At 50.9% G+C, this 15,548-nt stretch overlaps 5 protein-coding genes across 5 annotated transcripts; 2 read left to right on the forward strand and 3 right to left on the reverse strand.

Moving 5' to 3' along the window:
* Window positions 1-1,170: 1,170 nt before the first annotated feature.
* HMPREF1120_05381 (uncharacterized protein) lies at window positions 1,171-4,552 on the reverse strand. Its single transcript, XM_009159553.1, has 2 exons — window positions 3,499-4,552; window positions 1,171-3,438 (listed from the first exon to the last, which is right to left on the reverse strand). The coding sequence occupies exons 1-2, from the start codon at window positions 3,560-3,562 to the stop codon at window positions 1,574-1,576; spliced, it is 1,929 nt and encodes a 642-aa protein (XP_009157801.1). The 5' UTR covers window positions 3,563-4,552; the 3' UTR covers window positions 1,171-1,573.
* HMPREF1120_05382 (pyruvate dehydrogenase E2 component (dihydrolipoamide acetyltransferase)) lies at window positions 3,863-9,877 on the forward strand. Its single transcript, XM_009159554.1, has 2 exons — window positions 3,863-6,053; window positions 6,141-9,877. The coding sequence occupies exon 2, from the start codon at window positions 7,988-7,990 to the stop codon at window positions 9,392-9,394; it is 1,407 nt and encodes a 468-aa protein (XP_009157802.1). The 5' UTR covers window positions 3,863-6,053; window positions 6,141-7,987; the 3' UTR covers window positions 9,395-9,877.
* HMPREF1120_05383 (NADPH2:quinone reductase) lies at window positions 5,540-7,674 on the reverse strand. The gene is made up of 2 exons (XM_009159555.1): window positions 6,947-7,674; window positions 5,540-6,817 (listed from the first exon to the last, which is right to left on the reverse strand). The coding sequence occupies exons 1-2, from the start codon at window positions 7,255-7,257 to the stop codon at window positions 5,890-5,892; spliced, it is 1,239 nt and encodes a 412-aa protein (XP_009157803.1). The 5' UTR covers window positions 7,258-7,674; the 3' UTR covers window positions 5,540-5,889.
* Window positions 9,726-13,049, reverse strand: HMPREF1120_05384 (uncharacterized protein). Its single transcript, XM_009159556.1, has 3 exons — window positions 12,925-13,049; window positions 11,864-12,699; window positions 9,726-11,813 (listed from the first exon to the last, which is right to left on the reverse strand). Exons 2-3 carry the CDS (start codon window positions 12,142-12,144, stop codon window positions 10,343-10,345), a joined length of 1,752 nt encoding a protein of 583 aa, XP_009157804.1. The 5' UTR covers window positions 12,145-12,699; window positions 12,925-13,049; the 3' UTR covers window positions 9,726-10,342.
* Window positions 13,050-13,513: 464 nt separating this feature from the next.
* HMPREF1120_05385 (aspartyl aminopeptidase) lies at window positions 13,514-15,158 on the forward strand (the record flags this gene model as incomplete). The annotated part of the gene is made up of 2 exons (XM_009159557.1): window positions 13,514-13,696; window positions 13,755-15,158. 2 exons carry the CDS (start codon window positions 13,514-13,516, stop codon window positions 15,156-15,158), a joined length of 1,587 nt encoding a protein of 528 aa, XP_009157805.1.
* Window positions 15,159-15,548: the final 390 nt, after the last annotated feature.

Raw genomic sequence — 15,548 nt, forward strand, 5'->3', positions numbered from 1 at the left:
AGCGATTAAGAAAAATACGCTAATTATAAGCGATATAGTCTTAAAGATCTTTTACTAAATAGATATATTTAGTCGAGCGATTAAAGAACTAGAAAGAATATTACTACGAGTCGTAGACGCCTTAAGAGTAATTTAATAAATCTATCGATTAGTAGCTAAGAGACGATAGTAGAACTCGTCTATCGCTTCTATTAACTTTCGCTCTATAGTAGTAGAGTTACTATTTAATAAACGACTATTAAGACTTAAGATAGCTCTAGCGTCGTCTAGATATAAGTTCGGAATCTTATCGAGATTAGTATAATACTCGTAAGAGAATAGTATACGACTTATACGAAGATATTAAATAATAGTACGATTAGCGGAAATATATTATCTATAGCGACTACGACTAGATAGATAAATATAGTCTAGTTACTATAAGTCGTCTCGAAGAGACCGAATATACCGAATATATAGTAACTTATTATAGTCTTCTAGCGAGACGAATCGAACTCGCTTACGAGAAGAAGAAGAAGATAAAGAAGACGATCTTCTCTTAGACGTAATCGAGACTTACTTTACTAAAGATATAATAAGAAGTTAACGAGTTAAATAAGAGAAGATTACGAGTTAATTAATAAGTTATATAAGAGAAGAGTATAAGTTAGAAGAGATAAAGAATATAAAGAACTCTAGAAACTAACTCTTATTTATTTATAAGTTATTACGGCTACGAGGCGTAGACGAATATATCGCTAAGAACTTATATAAGTTATATTCTAAGTGTACGATACTCTTACGAGGCTATATAAGGCTATATTAGAAAGAAGGAAAGTACCGAGTACGTAACGAAGTATATAACTCGTATATAATACTATCGCTTTCTCGAGAACGAGAAACCTAAGAGAGAAGAATAATATTACGAATATCGAGACTAACTACCGTTACTAACTATCGATAACTTATACCCCTTAGCTACTCAAATAGAGCTAAGAGATATAAACTATACGCGACCTATATAAGAGAGCTTTCCTTCTCTTATGCTTCGAGTCGTATATAACTATAGGGTTAAGGAGTACTTAATACTAATTGAAGACTATATCGCTATACTCTGCCTATTCCCATTAGGCGTTCCTAACAACCACTCTCTAGAATAATCTATAGACCGTACGAGATACGGTGTTCTCTCCGATTTCTATAGTATATATAGGACTACTCTATACACTGTCAAGTGGATAGAGCGAGAGCAAATACAACAATTTTAGCGCACCTGCCAACATTATGCGACTTTACAAACATCTCTGCTATTATTTTTAACCCCTGAATGCGAACGTGCTCCATCAGCCTGCGGACACACTTCCCCTACAACACACTGCATTGCTCGCCTACAGGTCCAATATTAGATGTAGTTCTACCATACACCGATAGTAACACGCCTGAAACGCCTCCAACAGTCGCACTGCGCTTGTGTACCCGAAAACCTAAACCGCCCAAACACGCCCCAGCGTCCCGGCTGTTGCACTTTTGACAAGCCCCGTCCCCGTCTGCACAGAAAAGGAAATGTGTATATGCGATCAGCAGTGCCTTCGGGTCATGGTGGTGTTTCAATAAGGGGCCTCTCATTCTCGGCAGCAGAGGGGTCATTGCTGCCCGGATCACCATCCATAACGGTGTCATCCGGGCTGGTGTAGTATTCATCCGTGCTTCCTCCTTCATCAGAAGGTTCCTTCCCATAATTTCTGTGCAAATAAATAAGGTCGGCGAACACTCTCCAGTGTATTACGCTGATATGGCCGAGCAGGCTTGCCATCAGCGCGATGTCGGGCAATCGATATCCTTGTGGTTGTGGATAGAGTCTTCGCATTCTCTGCTGTGCCATGAAGATTGACATAGGTGACAATTCTCGATACTGTTGGACGTAGAAAAACGCGTGCTCTTCAAGAGTCCTGCAGAGTTTGATCCCGATTTCATGCTCTGTCCACTCTCGCTGTAATGCGGCAGCCAGCAAGTGCGCCGTGTCCGCAGTATCGGCGTGAGAGATGCTATCAAGAGGCTTTCCACAGACTTCAAATGCAGCTCGTGTAAGTTCTCCCGCAATTGCTTCTTCTCGGTGCTCCCACCATTGCTGGATCTTGGAGACTTCGAGCGAAGAGACTCCATCCGTCAAAATCAGCAATCTCATTCGGAGGCCGGGCAGCATATGGCCCAAATTCGACCTCCATTGATTGAGTTTGCGAACTAGGCCTTCAAAGACGTCAAGACACACCTCCAGGCATGTGAGTTCGTGCATTTGAGCACCTAGGCGCTGTAGGCGAACTGCATCGTAGGCGAGTGTATCGGGTATACGGTTTCCGCCGAAGCAAGTGTCAACGAGTCCATGGATCAACGAGACATACGGTAAGTCGTTCAATCTGCGCCCAGCAATCGAGCAGCGGGCGTGATGATTGACTGCATGGCCTTGAAGCCAGCCCCAATGCTCACGCCCATCCAGCCATGCGCCTTCCAAGCGTTCTCGAAAAACATGCTGTTGGAAATTAACGGTGTCGTCGATGAGAGCCCCACGGAGTCTGTTGACTTGGTAGTGAGCTGAGTCCAACTTCATCAACTTCAACAACTCGAACAGTGATTCGATACCTTCAACTAGAACTTGAAAGTCTCTGTTCTCTGCGCCTTCACGGATCTTTCGAGACATGAACTGCGCATGTGCGTCTCTGAAAGGAGCACAATGGCTCATGAGAAGCCGGCTGACCCAGTCGGCAAACCTGGCAACATCCATGAGTCCATGAGATAACTCTTGTAGGAGGAAAGGGACATCGAGATACTGTGCGAGCTGGTCTTTCTCTGCCTCTGGAAGTGAGTCATCGAGTAGTTCTTTGAGATTGGTAAACATGTTGGGCAGCCTCGATTCGAAGTGACGAGGTGTAGGTCGGGCAGGCGAGCATATAGCTTGGCAATCGGCACATGAAGGCGGCCAGCCATGTTGGTACAGTATCTTCAGCTCCGCCTTCAGACTCAGCCAGTATTCTCTCGACTTTCCCCGAACGTACTCCTTCCTGTCCCTTTCCTCAAAGCTGAACCGAGGATTAGGATCATAATTGATCTCATTGCGTAGGACTACATTCTCACTGAGGCGAGCAATGTCGATTTCCTCCAGGTACCTCGTGGTAACTGGGGGGTCGGCCATGGCATTAACTAGCGCATGCTGCTCTGGGATACTTGTACAAGGAGGAACCGGGATGGACCGAGAGAAGTGGTTGTAAGGTAGATTATGATATTCCGTTCCGCCACCGGACTGCACGTCAACGCATTGGAACGACAGCTGAGGATCTTGGTCGCATATTGTGTGAGGGACGGAGCTGGGTTTGCATGGAATATCGACATCGTTCTCAGCTGGACCGGCCCTTGCCGACGGCAAGTCGACTCTGGGGCACGATGATGATTTCATTGCTGGTGAATCTGACGGCGAGGAGAGTTCTGTAAATTCATGATCTGTATGTTCAGCCGGCTGATGCCTACCTGTTATAGAATCCCCTCTAACCTCCCCTGGCGCGCCGGCAGGATCTTCCTGGTCGGTCTCCATGGAGCTTGTTGGCTTTGTCGCCTTCTTTGGAGAGTGTCGATTGATGCTTGCTTTTCGAGCGGCCGATGTTCTATTGGTGCATCATTTTCATGCTGTGTGGTGGGAACCAGTCTGGCAAGTTCAGTTCCGAGAGGACGAGACGCTCGGAACCGCGGCCAATGCAAGCAGGGTGCTTCCTGAGTCGCCTCAAAGTGCTAGAGGCTTTGCCGAAGGCTGGTGGGACAGCCACGGGAAGGTGGATAGCGGCTTTGATTCGATAGAATGTGAGCTTGATCACGGCGCGGGACAGGAGCAATGGGCCAGGAAGATATGCAGCTAAGCTTGCTTCGGAGCTGTTCAATTTCCTGAAAGGCTATTGCTGCAATCTCAGGTAGTAGTAGTGGAGGCAAAGGGTGGAGTGGATGGACATCACTGAGGCTGCTGGATGGTGATGATGTGAGGTGCAGTGCCGTTCAAGTCGAGCGCAGGGACAAGCAAACTACACTGTACAGGTACCTGGGACTGGCACTGGCACTGGCATTGTATCTCAGGCTGGTACCTGCCCAGCTCCAAGTTTGTGCCTGCCGCTACCACCACGCAGCCATACTACAGGTATCCGACGACAAGTTGAAGTTGAAGCTGAGGGCCACGCAAGACCGGATCCTCTTCGAGTCGGACTCACCTCATGTGCCTCCACTACATTGGCCATGGCCCATGGCTGTGACTTGCGAGCCTCATTCTTCTGTTTTGGGATGAGCTTGGGAGGAACGTGCTGACTTCTATCGCTTCGATGTTTCGGGTGATTTTTGTGAACGGAACCCGGCCTGATCTCTTCTGTATGGAGGCTCGGAGATTACACCTGCGCCTCAGTGGCTGCTCTGTATCATGCTGTCAGTCGACTATAAGCAATTGTCACTCATGGCAGTGCTGCCACAAGAGACATCCAAAGGTCCTTTTTTGTCATCAGAAACCACAGATGCCACAGATGCCCTCCGCTGCCCAAGAAAAACGGGTTTACACAGCGTTGCTAGTGGACAATGGCGCTGTCGATGTTTGCTTGTGGATCCTGGTCTGGCCAGCGCCAACTTGCAGCTCAACTGCTGACCTTCATTGGCAGTTTTGGCCATCATTTTCACGCCGTCTCACCAATAACAGTCAGTCTCGTGGTTATCTGCGCCGTCCTGGATGACAGCCGGCGAAAACATAGGCTGCAGGCTACAAATCATGAGAGCCTGAAGGCCAGGGCTCCGGTTCCTACGCCGAAGCCCAGCTATTATTCGACCCTGGCTCGCGGCGACGATCAGCCTTGACAGGCGACCAGTCAGGCTGGGGTCTTCGCCCTTGCCACAACCCGCCACGTACAGTGTGGTATATGGATCGGCTCGAAGGCTCAAAATGAGGCTGTAGACTACATCTTATAAAAATGGATGGCAGGTCATGGAGACGGAAATGATCATCCTCTTCGCGGCATGAAACATAACCGCTGAGTTTACCGATCCACAAGGAAACACTGCTGTTCCACAATGCTTGCCGGTCATCATTGTCATAGCCGATTGTGCTTCCTTGTGCAGCGGTAACAGACATAGTCCGCCGGAGGTGATCCAGGCTAATCAGCCAGGGCTACCATGGTTCCGATGCATATTTGATGCTGATCTGCTATGGGCAAGACGGGGAGAGATGGAAAAATGGGAACATGGGAGCACAGCTGAAACCCTGTCCGGGTCTGTGTCTCCAGGGGCACGCGCAGTACAGTCTTCTTGGAGCAATATTGCCACTCGATGGAGTTGCAATCTCGCAGTTAATTCTACCTCAAAAGGCTACAGGCAGATCATGCGGAAGTATGTCCACGCCAGGTTGAGCAGCTTGCGCAGTTGGAGCGCCCATTGTTCAACTTGGTGTTATCACTTCCTTGGTGCCTTTCTTCCAGAAGGAAGCTTACTTCGAACATTCGCATGCCATCTTCGGGCCCAATGGAGGCCTTGGACATCGCTATGACGACGGATCGCACTTGTCATATTCTACAACTGGGTACATGTCGCAACTAACCGAATAAACTAACGCAGAGTACTTTGCCTGAGCGTCGAGGAAATGGTGACGAGCGTTATCTTCGGTTTCAGTACGTGGCTCCTCTAGCCTCACTCTTGCTGACACCGAGACAGTGGATTTCCTTTCAATGTGATCCGGATTAGAAAGTCTCACTCAGCGGCAAAGCTGGGGCAATCCAAGGGTCGGAAGCTCCATCCACACCACGAGGGCCTTAGGGAACATGGAAGCAGCAGTGATCCAGTGACCCCTATTCTCTCAAGAGGTTGTCGTTGATGCCATCGCTTGCGCCGGCTTGAAACCCTCTAGCCCTCTGTTTCCTGGAGGTGGATCACCACTTTACGAGCACCCGCAGCGCCTGAACGTTGGAGATTGTAAGCTTTGATAGCACCCTCAAACCCTTCTTCCCCGACCACTTCAAAGTCCCCTGGCTGCAGCCTGCCTGCCTTGATCAATCCGACAATGACTGGTATGTACTGTTCGATCTTTGCATTTAGCTGCTCTGCTTCAGGTCTACCAACATGCCCTAGCTGAACAGCGTATGTTTTCCCTCCAGCAAAATCCTTAATGCCACTCCAATCGTTAGTGGTAGAGAAGAACTTCTCAGAGCCTTTGCATGCTTTGAACAGTTCCTCGGCTAGTGTCGGTTTCTCGGCGGCAACAGCATCGAAAATCTTGGTGAAGTTGCCGGATGTGAAGTCCATGACGATTTTTAGCTGTTCCTCTAGCGAGGTCTTGTAGTCGAACGGGGCGGCGCCGAGACCTCTGACAATCCCAGCTGAGTTCTTCGAGCACGAGGCGACCACATGGTAGCCGCAAGCCATGGCCAGCTGGATCGCGCACCTGCCCACGCTACTCGCTCCTCCTAGGACGACAACCCATTCATCATCTTTGATAGCAGGAAGATTCGTAGGGTCGGGCAGTGGGATATGGAGGCCATCGAACAATCCCAAACAGGCAGTCTCGCTGGCCACTCCCAAAGTCGCCGCTTCGACGAGAGATATATTGATGGGCCTTGGTATAGTGACACGTGCATCCATCAAGAAGAACTCCTGGCAAGTCGAGTATCCGGGAGATCCGAGCCTTGTGCAACCAAAGACCTCGTCCCCGGGATTGAAGCCGTATTTCGACGAAGCTTCGCTACCCGCCTCGACCACCCTTCCAGCGGCGTCGACGCCGAGTCCAAGAGGCCATGCCTCGACAAGAAGGCCAGAAGCGCTCATGAAGGTATCACTATGTCAAGATCAGCAATGCAGGAAACACTTTGGGCCCTTTGACTCGCCAGAGAGAACAAGAGGTGTTGCGCCACAGACACACTTAAGTCCTTTGGAGCTCTTCAGTTGTTCAGGCGACTTGACTTACACCGGGTTGATAGCTGTCCAGATGGACTTGACCAGTACTTGATCGGTACCTGGGGTGGGCCTTTCCAGATCATCCACGACCCTCGGTTCCGCACCGACGGCGGGGAAGACGACTCCTTTCATAATGGAATACTGTTTTGAGGGATTGAGGTTGGCAAAGCCTCGTCGTCCAACGTCAATACCGGCCACGAGTTGGTGGGACATGGCTTCCACTATATGGACGCTCCAGACTCCCACGCGGGGGAGCTCGTCCCTAGCAACGGGCGAGGCAGCAATGGTCAACGTATGATGTCCGGTCTGCCTCTCCGGCATTACAGGGCAGACCTTCACGGGGTTTCATACTTCAGCAAATCAAACCAGCGATTTTCATGCAGGTCAGGGTCCAGGTTGTGATGGCTGAGGGGAATCCATGTGGTGGTCTGGTGCCACCTCAAGCCGTTCAGCTTTGCAGCAGCGAGACAAACACAAACTTTCAGGTCCAGAACGAGCATGGCATCTTACCGGCCACGGTTCTAGAGGCGCGACCTGGCTGAATACGAAGGGCACCCCTCAAGACTCCCCAAGAGTGGCTAGGGGCTGGTAATTGGTCAGCAACACTAAGCTTTGTAACCCATCCTGGAATTTTGAGCAACGTCTGTGTTACAGGCCGCTGAGGGGAAGCGCCATGTAGAGTACTAGCTGTCATGGAACAGCTGCTGAGGTCTAGGAGTTGGCAGCGGTGTGGTTCAGGCATGGGATGTGGAAGAAGAAGCTTACAGTCAAGTAAATGGTTACGAAATGCAGCTGCTTGGAAACCTACGGCGGACCATAGTGGACTGAGACTTCCCTTGCGCGGAGCAGACGGAGCTGGAGCTACACCACTACTGCAACCCGTTGCTGGCAGGAAAGTCAATGTTGCTCAACTTCCTCACTCAACATTCACCTACGCCGCATTTTAGACAATCCTCTTTCCATATCCTCTCGGATTCTTTCGTACACCTTCATATGCAGTCCTGAATTCTCTCTGTGCGTTGTTTCCCCCAGAGAATAGCTTCCTCCAGCCATGGCGGGCAGACAGTCTGTCCGGCAGCTCGCCCGCCAATTGACCTCGTCGCACTGCGCCCAATCTCAACGCCATGCACGACGAACATTTTCCTCTGTATCGCGGTGCCTAGCCGCGCACAATTTCATGATGCCAGCCATGTCACCCACCATGACCGAAGGCAATATCGCGACGTGGAAAGTCAAAGAAGGAGACTCATTTTCGGCCGGAGACGTGCTTCTGGAAATCGAGACGGATAAAGCTTCAATGGACGTCGAAGCCCAAGACGACGGAGTAATGGCCAAAATTTTTGCTGGGGATGGCTCCAAGGGAATCCAAGTAGGCACCCGGATCGCCGTGCTCGCCGATCCAGGAGACGACATTTCTAGTTTGGAGATTCCTCCGGACGATGCTCAGCCTGTCCGAAAAGAAGCGGACAACGTCAAGAGCGAGAGCGGCGCAGGCGCAGGCAGAGATGCAGACTCGAAATACGAGACATCGGGCGTTGAGAAGGAGGTGCCAGGAACACCACAGAACAAACGGCCCGCAAAGGATAAACCCACGACGAGTCCGACTGGGGCTGGCCAGAATCCAAAGTATCCTCTGTACCCGTCGGTCATTGCTCTGATCCACGAAAACCACATTCCAGACGAAGAGGTGAAAAAGATCCCCGCCACCGGACCGAACGGCCGTCTTCTAAAGGGCGATGTGCTCGCTTACTTGGGCACAATTGACCGGGACTATACTGAGAAACTGGCCAAGCGGCTCGAACACCTGGAACAGTTGGATCTCAGCAATATCAAGATCCTGCAACCCGCCTCGCCGCCTACTGCCGCCGCCGTCGCAGAAACAGCAGCAACCCCTGCTGCAGCTGAAGAGCCCAAAGTCAGCAGCGTCAGCTTGACGATTTCTCTCGCCGAGGTGCTCAAAGTCCAACAACGCGTGCAAGAGACGCTGGGAGTGACGGTGCCGCTTTCCAATTTTCTTGTGCGAGCAGTCGACCTGGCCAACGACGACCTTCCGCGACCAAAGGGGCAGAAACCCTCGGCCGACGAGCTTTTCAATTCCGTGCTGGGTTTGGACTCGATCCCCAAAACTTCCCGGGGCGCCTATCTTCCTCAAATTGATGCGTTGCCGGTTGAACGTCAGAGCCACAAGAAACCTACTCCCCAACGACGGCGTTCTGCAACGACTCAAAAGCCAGACATCATTGATATTTTGTCTGGCCGGGCCACGTCTTCCGCGCCGACAACAACAGCCAGACAGCAGTCTTCCTTTTCCACCACCACCCGTCGTGTCTCTACTGCAGATGGCGCCTTGAACGTGTTTAGTTTGACCGTCCCTCAGGGCGAGGAGAAGCGTGCCCGCACCTTTTTGGAACGTATCAAGACCGTCTTGCAGGTTGAGCCTGGGAAGTTGCTTTTTTGAAAAGTCTCGAAAAGATGTGATGTGTTTAGTGCATTGCATGCACTGCATGGCTCGCAAATTGTACTGTACTGTACGTTCTGATTACTTTACTCCAGTACAGTAGTAGGTGGTTGGTTGGTCGCCTGTGTGTTTCTAGTGCAGGAATCCATTGGGATGGTGGATTGAGCAGAGCAGAGCAGAGCGTGCAAAACTTATGCAGTGTTGTAGCCCTTCGAGTTACCTTATACCTTACTAGTATTCTATAGACGGGAGTTGTATTGTGTCGTGCCATGCCCCCTGGTTTACCAAGTCTACTGTCAATTCTTTCTACTCTCAGTACAATTCATACGGCGGCGCTTCAATAATGGATGATGGATTGGTTTTCTTGATGGCGACAATCGCGCCGACTAGACTGGCACAGGCACTGTAACTCTATTACTCTGCGGTGGGAGAGCTCTGGAAGTCATTAAATCGAGTCAAAAATGCAGAAAAACTACTTCGCCATGTCAGAGCCAACGTTAAATCAATGCTTGCTTGCTTGCTACTGTATCAACCCGGCGCCATGCTAACAAATCCGAGGGCCTTTCCCCGACCCCAAATCTCATGCGCTCAACCCTGAATCGATGATTTTCGATCTGAGCAAAAGCTTGCCACACCTGTCCTATCATGTCGTGGTCATCTGTCCTCAAGAAACGAGGACCGTTGCTGTTCAGCTTGCTATTTCAAGCTGGCATTGGGTGTAAAAGAGATGAAAATGTGCAGCTCGCAGAAAAATCCGCCGTGTATACCCAACCGTAGGTAGGTGGCACGACATCCTCGAGTTCCGCGGGATCCTGTACATCCTGTAGAGTTGGGGATTCCAGGTTTGATGACCTTCCGAGAATGAAGTCGTGAGGCATATATCTTGAGCTTCGTGTGATTCGTGAAAAGCTGGGTTTGTTTGAACATCATCACAGGTAGGCACCGAGTCTAACGGATCGCGCCCCAGTCGCCCAGCCGGCCCGATATCCCATCACTATTTCGGCCCTCATTGCCCTTCTTGCCAAACACGCGCCAGAATCGCAATGTTTCATCACCTGCTCCGGTCACAATCGTGGTCCCGTCTGGGCTTGTGCTCAAGTAAAGTACACGGAACGTATGTCCAGTGAGGCTGACCACTTGCTCCATTTTGGGGTATTTCCACACCACAATCTGGTTCTGGCTATAACCATGTGTGCTGACAATCTCGTCGCTGTTCTTGCTCCATGCAAGATTGCATACCTGACTCCCTGTATCGACCTCCTTGATCAGGGAGCCGTTTGAGGTGTTCCAGAATTTGATTGTTCGATCTGCCGTACCACCTCCGGATGCTAGTAGATGGTGCTGATGAGGACTCCATGCGATGGCTTTGACTGCGGCCACGTGGTTCGAAAACCGGTAGCGGGGCGTGTCGGAGAGTTTGTCCCAGACGATCAGCTTGTTGTCGTTGCCCCCCGAAGCAAGTTGCCCATCTTCAGTGTTCCATCTCAGTCCACAGACTTCTTGCTTGTGTCCAGCCAATCGCCGCAGATATTGGTCAGGACTGCGAACATCTCGATGATAGATCAAACGATCCCTTGATCCAGAAGTCAGAATATGGTCGTTCCAAGCTAGCGCACCAACCCTGGCGGTATGACCGGTCATTGTCCGTAGTCTTCGACCCTTCTCCGCATCGTAAATCTGGACAAAGCCCTTGTGCGTTCCAATGGCCAAATGTGATCCTCGTTGTATCCAGGACACAGATGTCACAAGGTCATTGTCGGGTAGCTTGCACAACTGCGTGACTTTGCCTGTAGTACTGTTCCACATGTAGACACATGACCCGAGGCCCACACCGAGGATGTTGGCCGATCCCCAATCCACCAGATTGAGATAGAAATCATCTGCCAACTCAGGAGCATCAAGCACTTTAAAAGGTACCTTGGCAATCGGACGGGGTTGCTTTCGAGGGGTCTGCAGGATGGACTGTGACGAGTAGTTGATGGGTGATATGGAGTAGAGGTCGGATCTTGCGTTCAAATTGATTATCCCAGGATGCTTCGCTGCTCTCGAGGAAGGGGTTGGATGGCCAGATCCTATCACTTTCTGGGGTGATTTGTAGGAGAACATGTTTTTGTGAGGGGTAGTCGGTGTGATGGACGCAGGTGGAAGCGCCGAAGCTGATGGTTGTCCTGGAGGTGTCTGCCGACGGCCAAAGAGGTCATCAGGAGTGTCGTATCTGTAGTCTTGTGGTACTGAATCGCCCATCAACTCATTGCGCAGCACTTTCGAGTAGGTTCTGTTGGCCTCTTCTGTTCGCTGGAAATGAAGCTCCCCATTCGGCGTCTTCTTCTTTGACCTCGAGGGCGTGGCTGGCGATCCGTCGTCGAGCAACAGACTGTAACTGGCTTGCAGGTCTTGTCCATCTCTGTTGGGAATGAACCTGGATTTGATTGTCAGAATTGCACCAAACACGAGTTGAAGCTAACCTACCGATCTCCGTATATCCGCTGCCTCTTTCGGCTAGGACTGCGCCCCGGTGTCCTCTCTCTTTGGCGACCTGCGCTTTCGATCTCCTTTAACCGGCGATGCAGGGCGTCTGCCTCCATCGCCTCCGTGGCACGCTGAATTGCCGACATCCCCTCGTTGTTCCCGGTAAACCGCTTGCTCGATATGGTGGGAGGAGTTTTGGAGCCGACGGGAGTAGGTAACGACGGTGTCCGGGGACGCTGGGAGGGATCGATACTTAAAGGAATTGAGGATTCTTCCGCCATTGTGATGTTATCTGGAGATGACACGGTGAGGATTATTCTGGCCGGGTGACGGATGGAGCCCCAGTGAAGTCAAAGTGAGACTGAAGTGAAGTGCTTGTAACGAGATCCAGACAGGGCAGTTTTCCGGGAAGAGTGGCCGTGTGGTAACTCTGCTCGCTGTGTTGACGGTCTCCGCAACCGCGACCGCCTGCCGCCCTGATACAATAAACCCGGCAAACAAGGGAGCGAAAGATTATGAAATAAGGTCAGGACATTGTTCGGTGATAGATGGCTGCAAAAAAGCAAATATCGAGAATTATCGTGGCAGAAAGGCAAGGCGGTGGGCTGGGAGTGCGGTGATTGTGGTCTGGTGGCAGCAATGAGAGTGAATGTTCGGATTCCTCCAGAGACGATGCTGTAGACAGAAACAGCCGCCCTGCACAGGCCAGAGCAGTTCACTGGCAGTTCACGTCCACTGCAAGTTCCAGTTCCCGCCGCTTCTGGACCCGCCAAGCGGTCTATTCCGAACTCGGATGCTTACTTCCACACCTTAAGTGCCTTACTAACCAAACAACACTATTGTTACAGCTCTTGATCAGTATCACTGGCAGGATTCCATTGTTATATTGTAGTACCTTAGCTGGTGTGCAATAAGTCTTCGATGAGGACATAGTTATGAGCACGCATACATCGTCCACGGTATCGGCAGCACCCAATAGACATACCTTAAGGTACTCGAGTTCCTGGTGTTGAGGTCTGCATGCCTTGCTGGGAAGTATATCGACGTTAACCACAACGTACCAGTAAATAAGACCAAAGACAGTAGCAGGTCTAATAACCACGATCTCACTTTACGCGGCCAGGTGCCGACCATGCGCGCGAGTCCAGAACCGCGTGTTTTTGTTTTGATCGGCAAGGGAGTCGCATTGTTATCGACTTCGCGTCTAAGACCATCTCGGATGCTGCCTTAAGGGTGCAGATGCATGGATGTCTGAGAGATGCCTGCAAAGCCAGACCTTGGTTCGATGAGAAGAACGCATGGTTGTAACCCGGTGGTTCTACTGAGCTGCAAGCCTCAGGCTGCAATTGTCCAGTCATAATTGGCTACTGGAAGCATCACCATTTGATCGTCTGCAGCCTGAGTTTAGGAAGCCCAGACGCCTATCAAGCGTGGTGATAGTGAATCCTGGGGAAGCCCAGAGAGCCTGCTGGGTGCCGGGTGAACAGGCTCCACAGCGCCCACAACCCACCTGAAGCAGCTAAACTGAAGTGGTAGTAGTGCCTTGTCAGGCATGCATTGGCGATTGTGTCTTTATCGGCTCTCCATCATTCCAAAGGCCCATGACCGACTTCAAGTTCTCTCCATACCGTTGCTCCCTCGCTGATTTACATGCACCTGCGCCTCATATTCAGAGGCAGCCCGAAAGCCAGATTCTATTCCTCCCTGACACCCACAAATAACACGAAAATGGCATCCGGGTTCATCGATTTCGTCAATGCCTCGCCTACCCCGTTCCACGCAGTCAAGTCAGTCAAGGAACGCTTGACCGCTGCCGGCTTCAAGGAAATCAAGGTCGGTCTTACTGCGCATCCTTTGTTGCAAGCGTTTTGGCGATTGACTGGTTTTATAGGAAAAACAATCGTGGTCGTCCACCTGCGTCCCCGGTGGAAAATACCTCCTCACACGGAACGGCTCTACTATTGTAGCTTTTGCGATTGGCAAGAGATGGAAGCCAGGCAATCCAATCTCCATGATAGGTGCCCACACCGACTCGCCATGCCTTCGAATCAAGCCGGTAAGCAAGAAACAAAGCGATGGGTTTCTGCAGGTGGGAGTGGAAACTTATGGAGGCGGTCTCTGGCACACATGGTTTGATCGAGACCTGGGCATTGCAGGCAGGGTCATGGTGCGAGGCGATGATGGAAATGTGGTGCAAAAGCTGGTTCATATCGACAAACCAATTCTGCGGGTTCCAACTCTTGCCATTCATCTCGACCGTCAGGAGACATTTTCTTTCAATAAAGAAACCCAATTGTTCCCCATTGCCGGACTGGTTGCTGCGGAGCTCAAACGTCAAGATGAAAAGAAGGCCAAATCAGGGGCAAAAGATGAAACCGTGGACGAACAAACGAAACCATTCGCACCTCTGAAGGCCTTGACCACGAGACATCACCCTTATATCGTTGAACTTGTTGCCTCAAATGCAGGAGTTGCGCCGGAGCATGTGATCGATTTCGAGATAGTCCTCTATGACACGCAGAAGGCCTGCATAGGTGGTTTGAATGACGAGTTCATCTTTTCTGCGAGGCTGGATAATTTGAACCAAACATATTGTGCGACCATGGGATTGATCGATTCACTCAAAGAACCATCTGCGCTTGACCAGGAATCATCTATCCGCTTGATAGCCTGTTTCGACCACGAAGAGATCGGCAGCATGACCGCCCAAGGAGCCTTTTCCATGATGCTGCCAGGTATCATCCGCCGGCTCTCTGTCCTGCCGGCCGCGGCATTTGCGGAGAACAACTCTGAGCAGTCTTACGATCATGTGGATGAGACGGACACATCTACGGCATACGAGCAAACACTCTCGAGCTCTTTCCTCCTGTCCGCGGATATGGCGCACTCAGTTAATCCCAACTATGGGGCTAAGTATGAGTCCGACCACAGACCAGAAATGAACCAAGGTCCGGTGATCAAGATCAACGCGAATGCCAGGTATGCAACCAACTCGCCTGGGATTGTATTATTACAAGAAGTCGCGAGAAAGGCGGCAAAGGTCAAGGACAGTGACCCTGACGGTGTGCCGCTGCAACTGTTTGTGGTTAGGAACGATTCGAGCTGCGGGAGCACCATTGGCCCGATGCTGTCGGCTCACCTTGGTGCTCGCACGCTCGATATCGGCAATCCCCAGCTGTCCATGCACAGCTGTCGCGAAACCGGTGGAGCGGATGATGTGGGCCATGCCATCAGGCTTTTTAGCAGCTTCTTCCAGCATTATTCCGAGTTGGAGAAGACGATATTGGTTGACTAGGGCAGTTGTGCTAAGCATGAGAAGATGATATATACGTTCAAGCAAGGGATGCGCGCAAGGAGGTCATGGTCGATCAACCCGGGAATTACTTGATACCAGATTGGCACAAGCGACTAGCCTCTGGCGGCACGATTGCTCACCTTTCCGGACACGGTCTGAAAGCAAAATAGCAAAGTGAGGGTTTGTGGTTCACAAAGGACTGGTAAGGGGCGCTGTTGACGAGATCGAGTGGATAAGAGTGTTGCAACTGAAGCGTTGATGTTGAGATGTAGTGGCATAGCGGCGGTGTTAGGTGTCTAGGGGATGTGAGCCTCAGCTGTGTATTGCAGTGTACAACTACAATGTGCCAGGGAGTATGGCAAGGTGTTTTTGGTGGAGAGGATGTGACGA

This window comes from Exophiala dermatitidis (assembly GCF_000230625.1).
Source record: "Exophiala dermatitidis NIH/UT8656 unplaced genomic scaffold supercont1.4, whole genome shotgun sequence".
NCBI classification, from domain to species: Eukaryota; Fungi; Ascomycota; class Eurotiomycetes; order Chaetothyriales; family Herpotrichiellaceae; genus Exophiala; species Exophiala dermatitidis.